General features: G+C 41.5%; 1 protein-coding gene across 3 annotated transcripts in view; it reads right to left on the minus strand.

Annotated features, from left to right (window-relative positions):
• Positions 1–18,083, minus strand: part of col14a1a (collagen, type XIV, alpha 1a) — an 84,378-nt gene that overhangs the window by 9,690 nt on the left and 56,605 nt on the right. For all 3 annotated transcript variants that reach the window (XM_028985835.1, XM_028985837.1, XM_028985838.1), the window contains exons 34-44: positions 15,606–15,764; positions 14,082–14,159; positions 12,688–12,774; positions 11,166–11,219; positions 10,698–10,793; positions 10,547–10,600; positions 8,821–8,874; positions 2,527–2,580; positions 2,372–2,443; positions 641–676; positions 209–275 (exon numbers count right to left, since the gene is read on the minus strand). In XM_028985835.1, coding sequence (XP_028841668.1) covers positions 209–275; positions 641–676; positions 2,372–2,443; positions 2,527–2,580; positions 8,821–8,874; positions 10,547–10,600; positions 10,698–10,793; positions 11,166–11,219; positions 12,688–12,774; positions 14,082–14,159; positions 15,606–15,764 — 811 coding nt within the window. The remainder of the gene's footprint in view (positions 1–208; positions 276–640; positions 677–2,371; positions 2,444–2,526; positions 2,581–8,820; positions 8,875–10,546; positions 10,601–10,697; positions 10,794–11,165; positions 11,220–12,687; positions 12,775–14,081; positions 14,160–15,605; positions 15,765–18,083) is intronic.

Raw genomic sequence — 18,083 nt, forward strand, 5'->3', positions numbered from 1 at the left:
TAGTCAAACACAAACCCGTGTACACAATGATCTACTGATCCGACTCACTGATTCAAGTCATTGTGTTCAATATTCAATTACAAGGCCTGTGGGGTATTAAGTGCTGTCAGCTATGAGAAGAACAAACTCATAAACACAACCAGCTCAACTGCTTCAACCAAAAATAAGCTATGGCTGGAACACACACAGCTTTTCTATATAAACTTACTCTGGATCAGCTGCTCACACACTTGCCGAGCGATGGAGCGCACAGTGGCATGAGACTGAATGTCGCCCTAAAATCCAGAACAGAAACAGCGTCAGACATCAAGCGCCCCCACATCACACAAAACGATGCTCACGTCTTGCTACCACAAACGCCACCAAGCCAAAAGGCTTTCATTCAAGAATTGTAGTTTACGTTAAAAATCTTTTTTTGTTAAGGAACAAAAAGTGTGTATTATTAGCTAAGCATCTCTAATAAAATGGCCAGTCAATACATGCATTCAACGTTCAACAGTGTGCAGTTACCAGTTCTCTCTGAATTCTTTACCTGTTATTAATTCTTATATGATAATTATACGATAGCCACTAATGACCATCAAGATGATTTCTACGAAGCAAACAGAAATCTCCACACAGACCCTCAGCTCAGACTTACTCTTTCGCCTCGTTCACCTTTGGTACCAGCAGGTCCCTGAAAACAGAGAATTCAAGTTCAGAGAGACTGGGGGAGAGGGAGAGGGAGAGAGCCAAAAACCAAGACAATTTTTACATTTCATATCTGGCGGATTTGTGAAAAATGCATTTGCTGTGATTCACCCCCTGTCCCGGGTGACTTTGAAGGAAAACAGAGGAGAGTAGACGCATGCGACCAGTTGTTTGGAGAGCAACTGCGCTGTGTAACGTGCAGAGGGAGGTCACCGCGCTGAGTTTACGACTGGATTTATCATGAACTCAACCCCCGTTGCCAAGCCCATAAAGAGGACACGTTGTTGAGGTAACGCACTGGAAACCACAGAGACACTGGCGTCCAGAAACACTATGGCCTTTTGGAAACACTGATATCACTGGGCAGTGTGACCACAAACACAAAAAAACCCCTCTGATGGCCAGAGAACATGATATAGTGTGTGCGAGTGATTTCATTTAATTTATTCAAATTACATCACTAACATGCCATCAGGAACATTCACAAAGAATGACTGCACAGCGTTAGATTTTAGGAACATTTCTTTGCAACCGATTTGCATTTTGATGAATCGATTAGTTGGACTGATTTAGAAAGACAATAGATTTATTTCTAGTGCTTATCAAAATCTGCTGGGCTCTGTTGTTTTTGCAAGTGATATCTGTCATGTTGTGACTTTTTGTTTAAAAAAGTGAATGGGTAAAGAATGGGTAAAAGGCTGGAGTTGTCACTGTGGACCAGCAGCTTATCCTTAACTTTTATTGGAGAAGACCAGAAATAGGGTTTTGTTGTTTTTCTGAAGTTTATGTGGTTCGAACGTGCCCACAGACACCCACATCCTGTTTAATGACCAAAATCCAGGCCAACCGTGTCCTGTAATATTACACATATTACAAACAAAAGGAAATTAAGGCTAAAGGAACAGCTTGAGTGTTGCCTGGCCCAGATTCCCCTGTCTATGAAAGCAGTGGACTAAGAAGTGTCTCCAAAACCTCCTAAAGGTGTTGTATTGAAATCAGGTTTTTTTCAGTTGCACTCAAGTTTGATTTGTTATGAGAACAAAAGCTCAGAACACAGACTATATATTTTTTCATGGGAATAACATCTCACGGAACAAATGAACACAATGTTTTTGCTGCTATTCAAAAACTACATTCCCAGAATAAAAAAATCATTGAAATGATCACAAGACGCCTCTTGTTTGAACACTGAGCACCTTTGATCAGCCATTCCAAGACACTGTCAGCAAATCAGGTTAGGCGCTGTCAGCAAATCAGATAAGACACTGTCAGCAAATGAGGAAAAGGGGGTCCAATTAGGCCGAGGTAATGTGCATTGACACCTGGCTACCTAATGAAGGCCACCGTTTAAAATAAACACGCCGAGGGACACTGGCTGCTATCAGAAGTGATTTGTTTGTATGGTTAACCAAAAATTTCAAACCATTTCATTTAAAGCTGCTGAGAATTGCAACCTCAGGACAGGGGCATTTTAATCCAAAATTGATTTGGTTGTGGCCAATTTGTTGTTAAAATGAATTGTAATTTATCACGGTGCAGTTGGGATTAATATTGAATGAGTTCTAATTAACCCGCACTTATAGTAGCAAAAATGCTGGGACACTCTGGATCGTTCTTATGCCGCAGTTCCAGCCTTTTGCCCGACGCTGGTTAAAATAAAATGATCACGTCCTCTACTTACAGGTGGTCCCTGATCACCAATTGAGCCTGGGGGTCCGCCGGGCCCTGGGACACCTGGGGACCCTGGGGTGCCCTGTGAGAAATGAAGTGAAGGGTCAGTCCAGTTTAATATTGCTTCACCTCACTGAAACAAGCGACAGACAGTGCGTCACTCACAATGGGTCCTGTTGTTCCGGGCCGTCCCTGTGGTCCGTCCTTCCCAGGAAGACCCTGTAGGTTCAAGTGGATGGTTTTGTGGTCAGCGTTTTTTATTCTTTTGGCAGTCATCACATTTTAGCTTTTTTTTACAATTATATTTACAATTAAAACATAAAAATTTTTTAAGGTTAAAATGAGAAACATGAGTATTTCTATCATATTTTATATTCCCCACAATGTTGTTGAGCATGTTTATATTATTGTTTGAACATTCCCATTTAAACTACAAGTTATTAAAAGTGCACTACTGTTGTAAGGCAATTCAAAAATAGCATATTTCAAAAAGTGAATAATAATATTTTTTTGTAATCAGTCAAAATAGAATCTATGTAGACATTTGTTTCTTAAAGGTTATTTAATTACACACATTGGCATGCCATGTCATGAATCGAAAACAATTCTAGTGAAATCTGAATGTAGGAACGCATTGCTCACGTGGGAAATGGTTTTAACATTTAGCCTACTGGCATTATCATTGATGCTGTTTTGATGGTCTAAAAAAAATACTTGTATTGCAATACCAGGCACGAAACACTATAAAATCTCATATTTTCAATGCTGTAAACTCTTTTTGGATCGATCTCTGTATATTCCATTGCTCTCAGCCTTTTCCCCAAACACGTGGTGCCTCCAAATGATTTCTGTGGCTAAATTGCCACTTTGTCTCAGTAAGTGTGCCGTTATATATTCCCTCTTTTATCCTGTTATGCTGCAGTAGGGCTCTACACTAAATCAGTATTTTATCATGTAGCCCTGCAGTTAAGCCTCATCCTGGCCTGGACTAAGTTACGGGTAGATTAGGATCAGAGTGTATAACACTTCACTGGTAACACAAAAACAGGTTATACATACGAAACAAACACCAGCATTTTCCTCTTTATACTGTTTATGATAATAAATAATGAATGAAATATTTTAAATGTAAATTGCACTCAATATATTCTTGCGGTCAAGATCATTTTTGATCATGTTAGAACAGATATATGATTCTACATCATTAATGAAGCCTAATGAAGTGCCACGGTGCCTTTGGCCAACCAGGTGGCACAAAATCACTGTGTGTTCTGCGTCCTAATCACCCACTCATAATGCCATGAATGTAATGAGTTTCAGGGCTGGGAAACTAGGACCCTTTAAATGTAGGAGCGTCTATACACGTCCCGAACAACTTGTCTCAAACCAAAACAACATAAAAACACTATCACTGTGAGGGGTTTGTTTATCCGGAAATGGCGTATTTTTGAAAGCGCCCTTGGATGTGATGCCAAGCAGAGCAGACGGCAGTTGATGTAGCCCAGTGGAATGGTCGGGGAGACTGTCTGCTGTTGGCCGGAGCAGTTATTACTCTGGCTGACCTCCGCAGCTCCTGCTGCGCGTGTGTGCGGCACGAAGGACCTGCTTTCCAGCACTGAGCGTGATTAACCCCCTGTTTCCCATCCAAAAAGACAAATCTAATCTCGCTTGTCCTGCTGAAAATAGATGGATGCAAAAAAAACAAGTGATACCATGCATTGGGCGTGGCATAAACCAAACCCGGTCTAGAGGGGGATACTCTGGTGTTCATCCTGTGTTCTCTAGATTGTTAATGGCTGCCTTGTTTGTCTGTTCTGCATCGGGTTCCAGTTTGGTGTCCTATGTTTTCGTATTAATTCCCCTTTCGTATGCGTCCTGCTTTCCTCGCCATATTCTGCAATCGTGACTATTATAGAATTCTTTCATGATGAAGAACTGTAATCCTGACAGAACGGGCTAGAAGCCGGGCTACCAAGGGTGCCGGACCCGCCTCCACCAATCAGGCAAGCTTGAAATTCCCTCCCCACAAAGCATCTGTCAAAACATGTTCCATGAGCCCAAACAAAAAAATAATAACTCCCCGGGGGCAGTCTGATAATAACTAATGTGAGTGTGAGCTGAAGGGCTGAGCTGTTTCCGAGAGCTGGGCCGCTTCCATGACAGCCACTTCGGGGGACAGGGGGACCAGCACATGATGAGTGCGGGGTGGTGTGCAGCCAGCGAGTAAAAGAAGAAAGTCACCAAACAGCCGAGCCACCGCAGCTGCGAGCTTATAGCTGGGGACTGGAGAGGGAAGGTGACAGCGGCCAGCAGGGGGTCACCCCACAGCCCATAGCTGTCTCATAAACTCACAGTATTGCCCTCAAACAGCCCAACACAGAAGAAAGAGGCGGCGGGACAGGGACAAACCTCTGCATGCATGTATGTATTCACTGTCGCTGGATATGGATGCATGCACCTGCACACTCCTGAACCCACCCAGACACACAAGACATCTGTCCGCACATGCACACATACTGTTACGTCCTTTGGGCCGTACAGTGGTTTGGGGGTGCTCTGTGTTTGGTGTGTTTGCTGGGTGGAGATTGGGATTGATGGTTCCGCCTACCTATTCCCTCATCATCAGTCTGCCAATCAACTCATCAGACAGGACAATTTAAGGACAACTCCAGCCACCAGATGGGGCCCATTGTGGTGGAGCCATAAAAGGATAGAGAGGAGAGTTATGAGTGGTAGTACCCTAGTGGGTAACACACTCGCCTATGAACCAGAAGACCCAGGTTCAAATCCCACTTACTACAACCATTGTGTCCCTGAGCAAGACACTTAAACCTAAGTTGCTCCAGGGTGGGACTGTCCCTGTAACTAAGTCGCTCTGGATAAGGGCGTCTGATAAATGCTGTAAATGTAAAATGTAAATGTAGCTTCGGAGTGTTGAGAAGAAGTTAGCGAAAAGACTTTTTTTGCATGTTAGAGTGGTATAGTCTCTCTTTTTTGTGGTGTGTTGTACCTCCTGTCAGTTGTTGTTATGTACAGCACTCTAGGTTTAAAATAAAAGCACAATATTTCATTTTGGCCTGGTACGTGTGTATTCCAGCCACACACATCCCTCTCCTTCGTTGTCACGTTTCCCAACCCATAGATGGGGACATGACAATACACAAATGAAGGACAGACATCTTTTTGCACACATCACACATACACACATCTCCCGCATTTACAGCATTTATCAGACGAAGTCCAGAGCGAAGTCCAGTTGCTCCAGTCCCTCCCTGGAGCAACTTAGAGTTAAGTGTCTTGCTCAGGGACACAATGGTAGTAAGTGGGATTTGAACCTGGGTCTTCTGTTTCATTGGCGAGTGTGTTACCCACTAGGCTACTACCACCAACCATGTGCATGAATGCATTAACACAAACACACAAGTACGCCATCTCAGAAAAACAATAAGAGTTTTCACTATAGCTGGGGACCCAATCCAACCTCTACTGCAACTGAAACGGTGGGCAGGTATCCAGACTTCTTCCTGATGTGGACACACTCAGTCCACATCAACCAACTAAACTGTTATACAGAGAGTGCAGAATTATTATGGAAATTATTATTTTGTCCACATCATCCTCTTCATGCATGTTGTCTTACTCCAAGCTGTATAGGCTTGAAAGCCTACTACCAATTAAGCATATTAGGTGATGTGCATCTCTGTAATGAGAAGGGGTGTGGTCTAATGACATCAACACCCTATATCAGGTGTGCATAATTATTAGGCAACTTCCTTTCCTTTGGCAAAATGGGTCAAAAGAAGGACTTGACAGGCTCAGAAAAGTCAAAAATAGTGAGATATCTTGCAGAGGGATGCAGCACTCTTAAAATTGCAAAGCTTCTGAAGCGTGATCATCGAATACTCAAGCGTTTCATTCAAAATAGTCAACAGGGTCGCAAGAAGCGTGTGGAAAAACCAAGGGCGCAAAATAACTGCCCATGGACTGAGAAAAGTCAAGTGTGCAGCTGCCAAGATGCCACTTGCCACCAGTTTGGCCATATTTCAGAGCTGCAACATCACTGGAGTGCCCAAAAGCACAAGGTGTGCAATACTCAGAGACATGGCCAAGGTAAGAAAGGCTGAAAGACGACCACCACTGGACAAGACACACAAGCTGAAACGTCAAGACTGGGCCAAGAAATATCTCAAGACTGATTTTTCTAAGGTTTTATGGACTGATGAAATGAGAGTGAGTCTTGATGGGCCAGATGGATGGGCCCGTGGCTGGTTTGGTAAAGGGCAGAGAGCTCCAGACTCAGACGCCAGCAAGGTGGACGTGGAGTACTGGTTTGGGCTGGTATCATCAAAGATGAGCTTGTGGGGCCTTTTCGGGTTGAGAGTGGAGTCAAGCTCAACTCCCAGTCCTACTGCTAGTTTCTGGAAGACACCTTCTTCAAGCAGTGGTACAGGAAGAAGTCTGCATCCTTCAAGAAAAACATGATTTTCATGCAGGACAATGCTCCATCACACGCGTTATATTGGTTTCACTGGTAAAAATAAATAATTGAAATGGGTATATATTTGTTTTTTTGTTAAGTTGCCCAAACAATTATGCACAGTAATAGTCACCTGCACACATAGATATCCCCCTAAAATAGCTAAAAATAAAAACAAACTAAAAACTACTTCCAAAAACATTCAGCTTTGATATTAATGAGTTTTTTGGGTTCATTGAGAACATGGTTGTTGTTCAATAATAAAATGATTCCTCAAAAATACAACTTGCCTAATAATTCTGCACTCCCTGTATATTCCAGGGAATGTCATCTTCAGGAATTTCCATGGATACAAGGCAAACATTTTTCCAATGTTACACAGCCGCTGGCGCCCCTCACCGATAACATTTTTCTTTCTGATTGTAACTTGGCTTCACAGTTTTCACTGCAGAGGTAGGAAGACTCTCTGCTGACTGTTCCACTCTATGGGATAACGCAGTATTTGCACACAGAGGATTTGTAATGCAAATCAAGCCATACACTTTGTTTTCATTAGCAAACCGGTGAAGCACCTCAGGCAAATAAAGAACATTACAGGAGGAGCACAATACAGATGAAGATCCTCTCTGCACACCCAGACACATCCAAACACAAACTTTGCCTAACTGCAAAGTGTCTCTCTATTCATTAGTCTCTGCTAATGTACCCATTAATGTTTTATGCATTTGTTATGTATGTTCTACATCAAAATGTAGTTGAGAAACTATCACTGGCCTCAATATTTGTCCTAAACTGGATTATTGGCAACAGAAGAAGAAGAAAATTATAATAGCGTCCAGCATTGTCCAATAAATGGTCCAAGTTTTATTTGCATGTGTAGAAAGATGTAGATGCAGAGATTTAGATTTACAGCATTTGGCAGACACTCTTATACAGAGCGACTTACATAAGGGCTTTAAGATCATTGTAATCCCTCATTTCGTTTACTAGGACCCAATCTGCAAATATAATTAGTGTAATAACTCAGATCCAAGCTTTATTCAAATTAAATATACATAAGAACCCTATTTAAAGTATTTCTTAAAAAAAGGTTTTTTTGCACTGTGCACATGCCCTTGTCGAGCACCTTGCCCTGATAAATTCCTACACATGTTTAACTCCTCTAAAACTGATAAATACAACCGCCAGTCTTTTCTAAATGCATCATAATTTGGTCATTAACATTTCCCCCCCCAAACGAATTTGGGCCAAATGAATCTCCACAGGAGGAGCAACATGTTGCTCAGAAAAACAGAACAGTCAGTATTCGTGTGTGGTCTGACTTCCTGATGTGTGATGTAATCAACACCTCGCCTGCAGGCACAGACCTTCTTACCTTCTCACCTCTACCACCAAAGGTGTGACTGTTCACAATATTCCAGCGTTTTCTGAAGCGAATGTGCTTTGAAATTGAGATCGAATAGGAAGGTTATCTTCTCTCGCCCTTTGCCTTGGACCTCTGGCAATATCCCATCTGCTGTCTACTAACCTCTCTTCTGAGGACTACAAGTTTTTACAGCCATGGGATAACATAATGGAAACATTCCCAGGAAAACCAGGCTGAGTATGACGCATAAATGTTTCACCTACCTCACCTTTCTCTTCTTTCTCTCTTTTCATTATACATTTTGTATCTAAAATCCGATACAAATGTGTTTGATAGAAGCTGCTTTTCTATAGTTATACAGCTAATCAGTTGGCGGGCAGATAACTTCAGCAGCAGCGAAATCTGGTTCCCTCTCAGACCATAAAAACTCACAATGATCAGTTGACAAACTGTCCATATGGAATGACAGCATGGAAATCCCTCAAACCCTAAACATTCCATGAGCTTTTCCATAGATAAGTGTCCCCCCGGGGGCTGTGGCAGGCCCCAGATGCTTTGTATATTAAATAAAGGCAGTAATCAATTTGCTTGTACTGGGATAAAGGAGAGCTCTTACCCTCTGTCCTGAAGGACCATCTCGTCCTGGAGAACCAGTGGAGCCTGGAACACCCTGAGAATAAAAAATGCGATTAAACAAGTTCCTTAATTTGGGTCTTTGACAATGAACAAATTGAACAACACATAACTAATTAAATGGTTTTTAACAACAGTGCTACCATGAAAAGTTACTTGGGCAAATAAAGAATTTTACTGGAGAAGCAAAATAGAGATGAAGATCCTCTCTGCACACCCAGACACAGTCAAACACAAACATGCCTACCTGCAAAGTGTCCCTCTATTCATTTGTCTCTGTTAATGTACTCGTTATGTATGTATCCCATAATGCAGCTGCCTTGCTTCAGCTGCCTTGCTGAATGCAATCTTTTCAATGCAGCTGAATCTGTATAGGACCAATAGATCGTGAAGCAGCTCCATATTCTTTTCTTGTGCTTCAAAGTCACCAAAGCGCTGTGGTGACTCTCAGTTTGTCAGCACAGTGTGCACTGCCTTATGCGATCTGTAGTTTGCATGTTATCAGCGATTCATATCGCCAGGCCATAATAATAGATCTATATGAAGTGATCTCATGGGATGTGGCCCACGGGCCAGTGTTCTTGCCAGTGGGGTTCCTTTGTACTGTTTAATGCAAAAATCTGTATTAAATCACAATTCAATAATTTAATTAAATCATTCGATCAATCACAATTACTTATGTTAAACACTTTGATAATAACTTCTAATAACCTTTTTGCCCTTCAGTCTAAATGGGAATTAGGCTAATAATTATCATGTTTGTAAGAAAGCACTAAACACAATGAAGTGCTGATGCTATTTTCGGTACATTCAATTGGTTTCTCAAACCAACTAGACAAACTAGGCTATTCGAGGCAATACTCACCTTGACAATTTATTGTAACTGTCAGTCAAACGTTGAGTGATGCTCAGTAAACATTAGACATATAATTTGGAATTGCAGAAGGACAATATAGCAGCAGGAAGCGCCTGGTTATGAATTTGTCTAAATCTCTGTTGACTGGCCTGAGTGTGTAGTCTGGGCCAGTGTGGGTAGGAGGGTTAGAGAGGTTTTATATTGGCACGGGGCTGTCTGCATCAGCAGTGTTTTTATTCCCATCTTTCTATTATTTTTTTTTTTTCACCATAAAGGAGGAAACAGCCCCTGAGGAAGGATTTCTGAGCCAGTGTGACTAGAAAGCGTGAAGGAAGCGTGGACTTGAAATGTGAAGTGGAGAAAAGAAAGGAGCATCTCTCATGCAGAAGGAGAGCTGTCACCACGGTTGCATAAAATCGCTTGTCCCTACACACGGCCAGTGTTCCATTCCAAGGTCTGAATGCAAGGAGAATGTCTCTGAATGGAAGGTATGTTACTCCCCGCCTGTCTTTGTCATGACGGGATGTGTCAACTCACACTGAGGAGATGCGGTGTTTCATCATGTTTAAAATGATCTACTGCTTAGTTTCTTTTTTTTTTTTTGCGATGAACTAAAACATCAGCCACTGTCACACACGTGTTTAATGGTGCTCATAACAAGTCAGCAATGGTTGCCAGTGCAAGAAGGTTAACTGATAGCGACATAAATGAATACCGTTTCATAACATTATGAATATGCCTTCCTTATTTGTGACAAACAAAATATTGATCAGGCGCTTTTGCAGGTTGCTGACGGAACTGGGGAATGGGAAGGTAAAGCTCTCATAAAGGCTGGTGCGGATGTGTGTTTCACCTGTAGTCCTGCTGGGCCTGTTTCGCCTTTCTCTCCCTTCTCACCAGCCGGTCCCTGGGAAGGTAGTGGGGAGGAGGATGGACAGAACAGTGTGGGACCATTATAATTCATTTCTATACTTAGATAAAAAGGACTAAAGAAAGAAGCTTACTGGCGGTCCTTGGACAGAGAGCCCACTTGGACCCTGTGGTCCAGAGGGTCCCTGTAGCCCTGGTGGCCCGGCTTCTCCTGGTGGACCCTGTGGACCCTAAATTAAAAGAAACGTCATACATGCAAATTAATCGAACTTTTTTTGTAAAAACATGCACTTCACTGGTCTCACGATTTGATTTGATTATGATTATCAATGCCTCGATTACCGATGCATCATGATGCATCCCATCTATTTTTCAAACACGTCAGTGAGATGAGAGTTAAGGCCTTGTTCACACGGACGACATCTGAGCCAGGCGTTTTTCTGCCGTTCGTGTTGTCAGGTGAGTGAGAACTGAACACCGATAGTTTTTCCAGACATGTGCTTCCTAACATCATAAACTGTTGCGTTTGTATCATTGCTTGGCCTTTCCTATTGGGTTGTGTGTAAATGTGTGGAGTGACGTGGAGGTTTATTGAGTTTTACCGTCAGACCAGGCTCTCCCCTGTCTCCTCTGGATCCCCTGATTCCAGGGCCGCCCTATAAAATGCATAAACAGAATATGAAATGTCTTCCAGTGATTTACAAGGAAGGGAATCTATGGCTATCTGCTGCTAATGGTGACCAACATTCGCTCCAACTTTCACTTATCATAATAACCTGTAGTAAAATCTATAGTGCAGCCAGATGCCACTCATTTCCTCCCTGTACCCAGTTTCCCCTTTTGTGTTTATCTTGCAGGGTCAGAGGTCACACTCAGGTAGCTCAAATGACAAGTTCACAGAGGGGAAATTACATTTTTCAAAGTACGCAAAGGCACAGGATCCTGAGGAAAAGACCAAACCATCACCAGATTTATTCCACACACATCAACAGTAGCCCAAATTTGGGGCTATTGATTCATTCCTTATCTATACGTAACAGTAAAGTAAGCAATATAACCCACCCAAAAGATCAATCTTTGAGAGAGGGTTTCATAATGCCACAACATTGAGATCTGAATTTGGCCGCTGCCAACTTTCACATGTTCATTTCATTGAAAAGCAGTTCAAATCTATATATTTATTCATGTTGTATTTGAATACAAATAAGGTTTATAGACTTGTTTATATCCCATTATGTCATTGAATAGTGCTAGAAAGTTGATTTACTTGGTGTTTTTACAGCAACATATAAAAACACATTTTAAGATTGAAAGCGATCGCTTTTCCCTAATGTAACTTGCCTGAATTCTGCACCTAATCCACCCAATTCACCGTTCACTGCTCCACATGCTCATTAGTAGGGAGTCAGGCTCTTGTCACTCATTTTACTCAGTCTTGAGTTATAAAGAAGGTTGCCACATTTAGACCAGCATTGATTCTGCTGTTCATCCTTATTTTTAACCCCACCCACATCACAGCACACTATAACAGCTTTGGCCAAGTCCTGCGGAGGGCCAGATTTTTTGCCATTTTTTTTTTATTCATTGTAAGTGATATAATAAATGTTAAAAGAGTCCAGATTGCCCCATTCTGCTGTCTGTTCCACATGTTAGTTGACTGAGCTCAGTGTCCCCTTCAGAGCCAATTTTGCTTTTGTCATCGGCCCTGACACCAGACAGGGAACGTGACAGAAATACAGAGCAGCAGTAAGGAAACACACCTTTATATGTATGTATGGGATGGAGTTGACACTGATGAGCCAATATCCATCAAATAACCCTGCATACGCCCGGTTGTTTATGTGTCTCGGCCTCTGTGAGATCCCTCCCCCCGTCTAAAGATTTTCCTCACCACGTCTTCACAGCAACGCCTCCCAAATGAGCTCATTTATTTGTGTGGTGTGTCCTGAATTCATTCATCCCTCTTTTCTGTGCTGTTCTCTCTCCATTAGGGGCTCTCACATAAAAGCAAGCTGACGAGTGGGACACATTTAAATGCTTAACACGAACAACCAGGCCATATTATGGCAGTTTACAGGCAGTTCATGGGTGTGGTGGAGATGGACGCTGGGAAGTTAGACTTACTGGGGGTCCAGAAGGACCAGGTGGACCCTTACTGTCCTGGGAACAGGTGCAAGCGTGGGGTAATGCCGGGCAATCCTCCTCTTTTCTCTGGTGAGAAGATAAGAAATGGAAAAAAGCCCCCTCATTTTTTTATAACAGTCATGCACTGCATTCACAAGCACCATGTGATCCTTCACGCCGTGCACAGCCACAGGGAAGTCGTCTAGATTAATCTCGTCTTTCTCTCCCTGTCTACATAATTGGATTGTTTATGGATGAGTCACAGATCTGTAAAAGTGTTGCTTTCTCCACAAAAAATCTCGTTCAGGTTCAGTGTTATGGGACTGTCTGCTGATGGGGACAGCAGGGAATGGTGGCATCCCTGGTAATTATTATTCCCCATTGACAGGACAGAGGGCCTGAAATCATTTACTTTACATCATTGTAATAAGAAACACATTTAGTGAATCTTGTCCTTTTTTGTATTCATGTTTGTATTCATTAGTCTCTACATGTAAAATGTAGATTTTGTATAAGGAAGTAAATTACCATCTACAATCTTTTTTAAAAGATTAAAAAAATTCCTTTAAAAAGATTACTTGTGTATTGGTGTTATATGGAAGGCATGTTGCTATTATGTGGGGCAGTGGTGGCCTAGCATTTAAGGAAGCGGCCCCATAATCAGAAGGTTGCCGGTTCAAAGCACCGTCCCCACACACTGCTCCCCGGGTGATGGTTAAAAGCAGATGACACATTTCACTGTGTGCTGTGCTGTGCTGTGCATCACAATTACAATCACTTCACTTTCATTATCATGTGTTGCTTTAGTGTTGGGCTGGTATTCTGGTGGCTGTGCTGGTATGGTTATATAGTGAGCATGTTGGGCTGGTTATGTAGAGGTGTGCGTTGATTTTGTTTTTTGATTTTTTTAGTGTTGGTTATATGTGTTGTAAATATGTTAGGTTGGTCATGTGGTGGATATTTTGTATTGGTTTCGGGCTGGTTTTGTGGTGGATATTTTGTGTTGGTGTTGGGCTGGTTATGTGGTGGGTATGCTGGTTTGGTGTTTGGTTTAGTGTTGGTTATATGTGTGGTAAATGTGTTGGGTTGATCATGTGGTGGGTTTTTTGTTGTCAGGCTGGTTTTGTGGTTGGTGTGTTGGTTTGGAGTTTGTCTGATTTAGTGTTGGTTTGGTGTTTGGTTTAGTTCTGAAGAACTTGTTGATGTTGGTTATTTCTGCTGGTTTGGCCATGTGGTTGGTAATGTAGTGTGTGACCTCATATTACTTTCTCTTTGCTGTGTTGTTAACTCCCATTCGTTTAGGAACCAGTTTTGTTGTTTGGCTGATGATGCTAGGACAGTTTAGCAGGTGGTGCAGGGTCAGTTCCAGTCAGGATTTTTAGATGGCTACTTACCAGTCCTGGAAGTTCACAGCATTTATCCCGACTGGCCCAGGAAGTGCTGCACACAATGTCAAACATCTGGAGCTGAAACTACATACACACACAAAATATTCGTTCCCTTAGTATATCATGCTTGTAACAGACACAAGACCTCCAGATTTTTAATTAGAAGGCATAAGCCAGTCTGTCAGATAATGACAAAGCTGAAATCAGCGTTGATTAACTCATGGCATCATCGCTCCATCTTTCAATTGACAATTGGAAAGAAGATGTGTACAAATGACATCAATTGCCAGTTATAATAATACCGCCAACTATGCCTGACTACTAATTTCTCCAAAAGGATGATTAATAAGAAGTCAATTGCATTTCTAATGGGAATAGGAACATGAGCTGCACAACAACTAGAAAAATATAACTGCTGGGATAACGAAGATCAAAGCCTTCGCTTCTCCAGCGTTGCCTCAAACTGAGACTTCATTCCTTAACAAGATCTCAGACAGAAAAAGATATGAATGTTAGAAATAAATATAATCCTTTCAGTTGAAGAAGAACAGACGGCCAATCAGAGGGTCATTACACAGTGTCTGGGCAACTCAGGCGTGGCTCATATCCAGACAGAGCTGCATGAGGTTTGAAGATGCATAAAACAGCATGTTTGTTGATGGGAGGATGGGAGGAGCATGATGATTTGATTCACATCTTGCATTCTGGATTATTCAAACCGGCACCCCATAAATACATGCGCAAGCATCATTAAAGACTGTGTTTCCTTCACTGGCCTGTGTTTAGGTAAATCTTGAGGACACCTTTGATCTTCAACACATGTGAACAAGCCCTGTGCTTAGTGCTGTGATTAGTGGCAGTTTCAAAAATTGTGCCCAGACTGCTTGATTTACTTACCATTCCCAATTTCCATTCAGTTTATTGTTGTGTCTGACCAAATATCGACACCTAACATGCTTTTCTGATTGTAAACACAATGTCAAGTAGATTAGCCAGGTTTATTATCATGTTCTAATTCACTAATCAATTATGTTCTCAATTAATTTTAATATAATTCAATTAGTATACTGTGAAGTCATTAGTGGTAAATTTTCATCGTAACTCCTTAATATTCACAGGCTCCAGGCTCAGGTGTTTATGCCATGTAGTTACTGAACTAATAAAATTAAGTTATGAATAATAAACCAGAGCTGTCTGTGGTTCTGATGCACTAACCTTTCTTCAATTACAATTTTTTATGTTTTTACATTTTTTTAATGCAAACTATTAAACTGTTCTGCATTTGAGATACATTAAGAAAATATAGTTAATTACTGAGAACAAATATACATATTTTAAACACAATTGTTTAATTTATTCAGGTGCTGTAGATACGATTTATATCTTTTGTTCTCTTGTCAGACTTGATATTCATTTCCTTCTTTTCATTATCTGTCACACTTTCTATTCATTTGCATTTTATATCTACAAACTAGGTCAAGGTCTTTTTCAATCCACCAAACTCTCCCTTCATCCATCTCCCCATCTTACCGGAGCCGAGTTGTCCCGCCTCCCTCGGGAGCGCACCATCCTCCCCAGCACCTCCACGCCGTCTGTGGTGATGTTTCCAGCCGCGCTGATGGGCTTCTCCCCCACCACCTTACAGTCGATTACCAGCCTGGCTGCTGTCTTACTGATGGACACGTGGAGCTGGAACAGGAAGATCCAACGCTTTTAGACATATTTTTATTTCTCTTAAAGAACACATGAAATACTTTGTTATAAGGACAACATTTTAAATGTTCTCATGTTTAAATGTTGACTGGAAGTTTATTTCTGGAACAGCGAAAGGTCCTGACATTTTCCACTGGTATTTTTGTGGTTGTGTTTTTTAGTTGCAAAAACTTTTGTTCAAGGAACAAGTTATCTGTCAATTCAGTGTGTTTATGAGCAAAAGAAAGCACTTCAATACCAAGAGGAAAAAAGATGACACAATGAACGATGACAGAATCTATACTTTTCTTCCAGACTGAATCTTTTGTTGAAGAACAATAAAAATCCCTTTTGATCGTGAGAGCTTAATTGGAAAAACTGATGAGGTTTAAGTAAGAATAAGTGAATGATTGCACTGAACTGGAATGAGAAATGTTAATATAATAACACCATTAGCTGTGTGTGATCTGTCAGTGACAGCCACAGTTCAGACATGTTGAAGAAATTTGCCTTCAATTACCATGCAGTAAGGTCATCAGAGCAATAACACAAAGCTGAACTCACGAAGGGCAAAATGCACCGTTGTGCATTCAAGAAATGATTCTTGACAGACATGACTGCTTCTTAATTGGTTTTTGGCCTCAAACTCAATTTTCTCCAGTTCAGTGGGCTCTGATTATGAATCTGGGGTGTCTATGGCATTCTATGGCAGATACAGATGTTTTGAAGGGAAAGCAGGTCCGGAGTTTGACCCCATTAAACATGCTGCATATTTTGCAAATAAATAATTATTTAACATCAGAAAAAGCCCAGTACAATATTCTGTGTTTTGGGTATTCATAATAAAGCATACCTAAAGAATGTAATAAATAAATAATAAATAAATAAAAATTTTAATAATAGTAAATTTACTGCTTAGTCCTACTCAGGGTCGTGGCTGCCGGAGCCCATCCCAGGACACGGCCATAGGACACACACAAACACACACACACCATTCACTCACACACTCACACCTACAAACAATTCAGTTCACTTAGTTTATAATAGAACTACTAATAATTGTAATAGGTTTAGAAATACAATAGAGTTATTATATTTTCTGACAATTAGTAAAATACTATTGGTAGGGAACAAGCAATAGTTGAACAATAAGCAATAGGCACCAACAACAAAAACATTCTGTTTTTTATGTAACATGAGTTACATATTAACAGGCGCAGGTTTAAATCATCCAGAATGAGGAAGTAGATCATCAAATAATTACACACAAACAAAAAGGTTAGTTATTTTCTTGTTTTATCCCTATATGTAAATCCTGATGATGCCTTACCAGACAGTGCCTCGTGCTCATAGCATAGCGCCAGCTCAGAAACAGCATACAGTAAAAACAGTATCACACATAATTCTGACGTGCAGTTTTTGACAGAATTTCATGTGTAATGTTTATCATTAGCATTACAAAGCAATTTCAGTGCAGGAAACTGATCCCTGGGAGTCTAACGTTTCCTTTCCGTTTCACTGAGGACACTGGAGACTGCTGATTGCTGCTGGGTACCCTGGACTGGCAATTGGCTGTAATGACATCCACAGGGTCTCTAACACGGATAAATGAGACGAAGGAGCTCCCTGCTCAGAATCCCAGATCAATCCTGGGATACTGCCCCACAACCTCCCAATCAATCCAGGCATTATCCAGCCAACCATGTGGGACCCCGTGCACACCGCTATATACTTCACCTGCCTCGTGGGGCTGAAGCCATATGCCTCTCACCTACCTCGCCCCAACCCAACATTCTGATATAGTTCTGGTTCCAAACCATCTCTCTCTCTCTCGAAGAGGCAAGGCGGCGGTTCGTCATGCTCAGTGGCACTCCATTTTTCAGCAGCCAAACCAGTCACTCTCTTGCCCAGGTCTCTAGAAATGCTTGAGCAGGCAAGAAAGCAAAAATCTGCCATACATCAGGACCTCATAAATTTTTTTGATGCAGATGCATAAAAAGCCCAAACCTCACGTCAGCAAATAAGGGGTTTGTCTCAATGCATCAAATAAATAGTAATTACACCACATCAAGAGAATGTCACTTGATGTGTAATCGCCTATAAAACCTTATGGATTCTGCTTCTCAGGACCGTGATTATTGTCTCCTAGGAAAGATTCGATAGTCAAGCACTGTAACTTAATTCAGTATGTGTAAGTGGCTGCACAAAAGCTTGTGTCAGCAGTTCACACCGATAAACTCCTCAATTCGGCTCCGCGCTCGGGGGGAAAAAAATAAAAACGTGACGCTCAGGTCAACGCACTGTTCTTATCGTCCA

The sequence above is a fragment of the Denticeps clupeoides genome, chromosome 7 (genome assembly GCF_900700375.1).
Source record: "Denticeps clupeoides chromosome 7, fDenClu1.1, whole genome shotgun sequence".
In the NCBI taxonomy this organism is placed as follows: domain Eukaryota; kingdom Metazoa; phylum Chordata; class Actinopteri; order Clupeiformes; family Denticipitidae; genus Denticeps; species Denticeps clupeoides.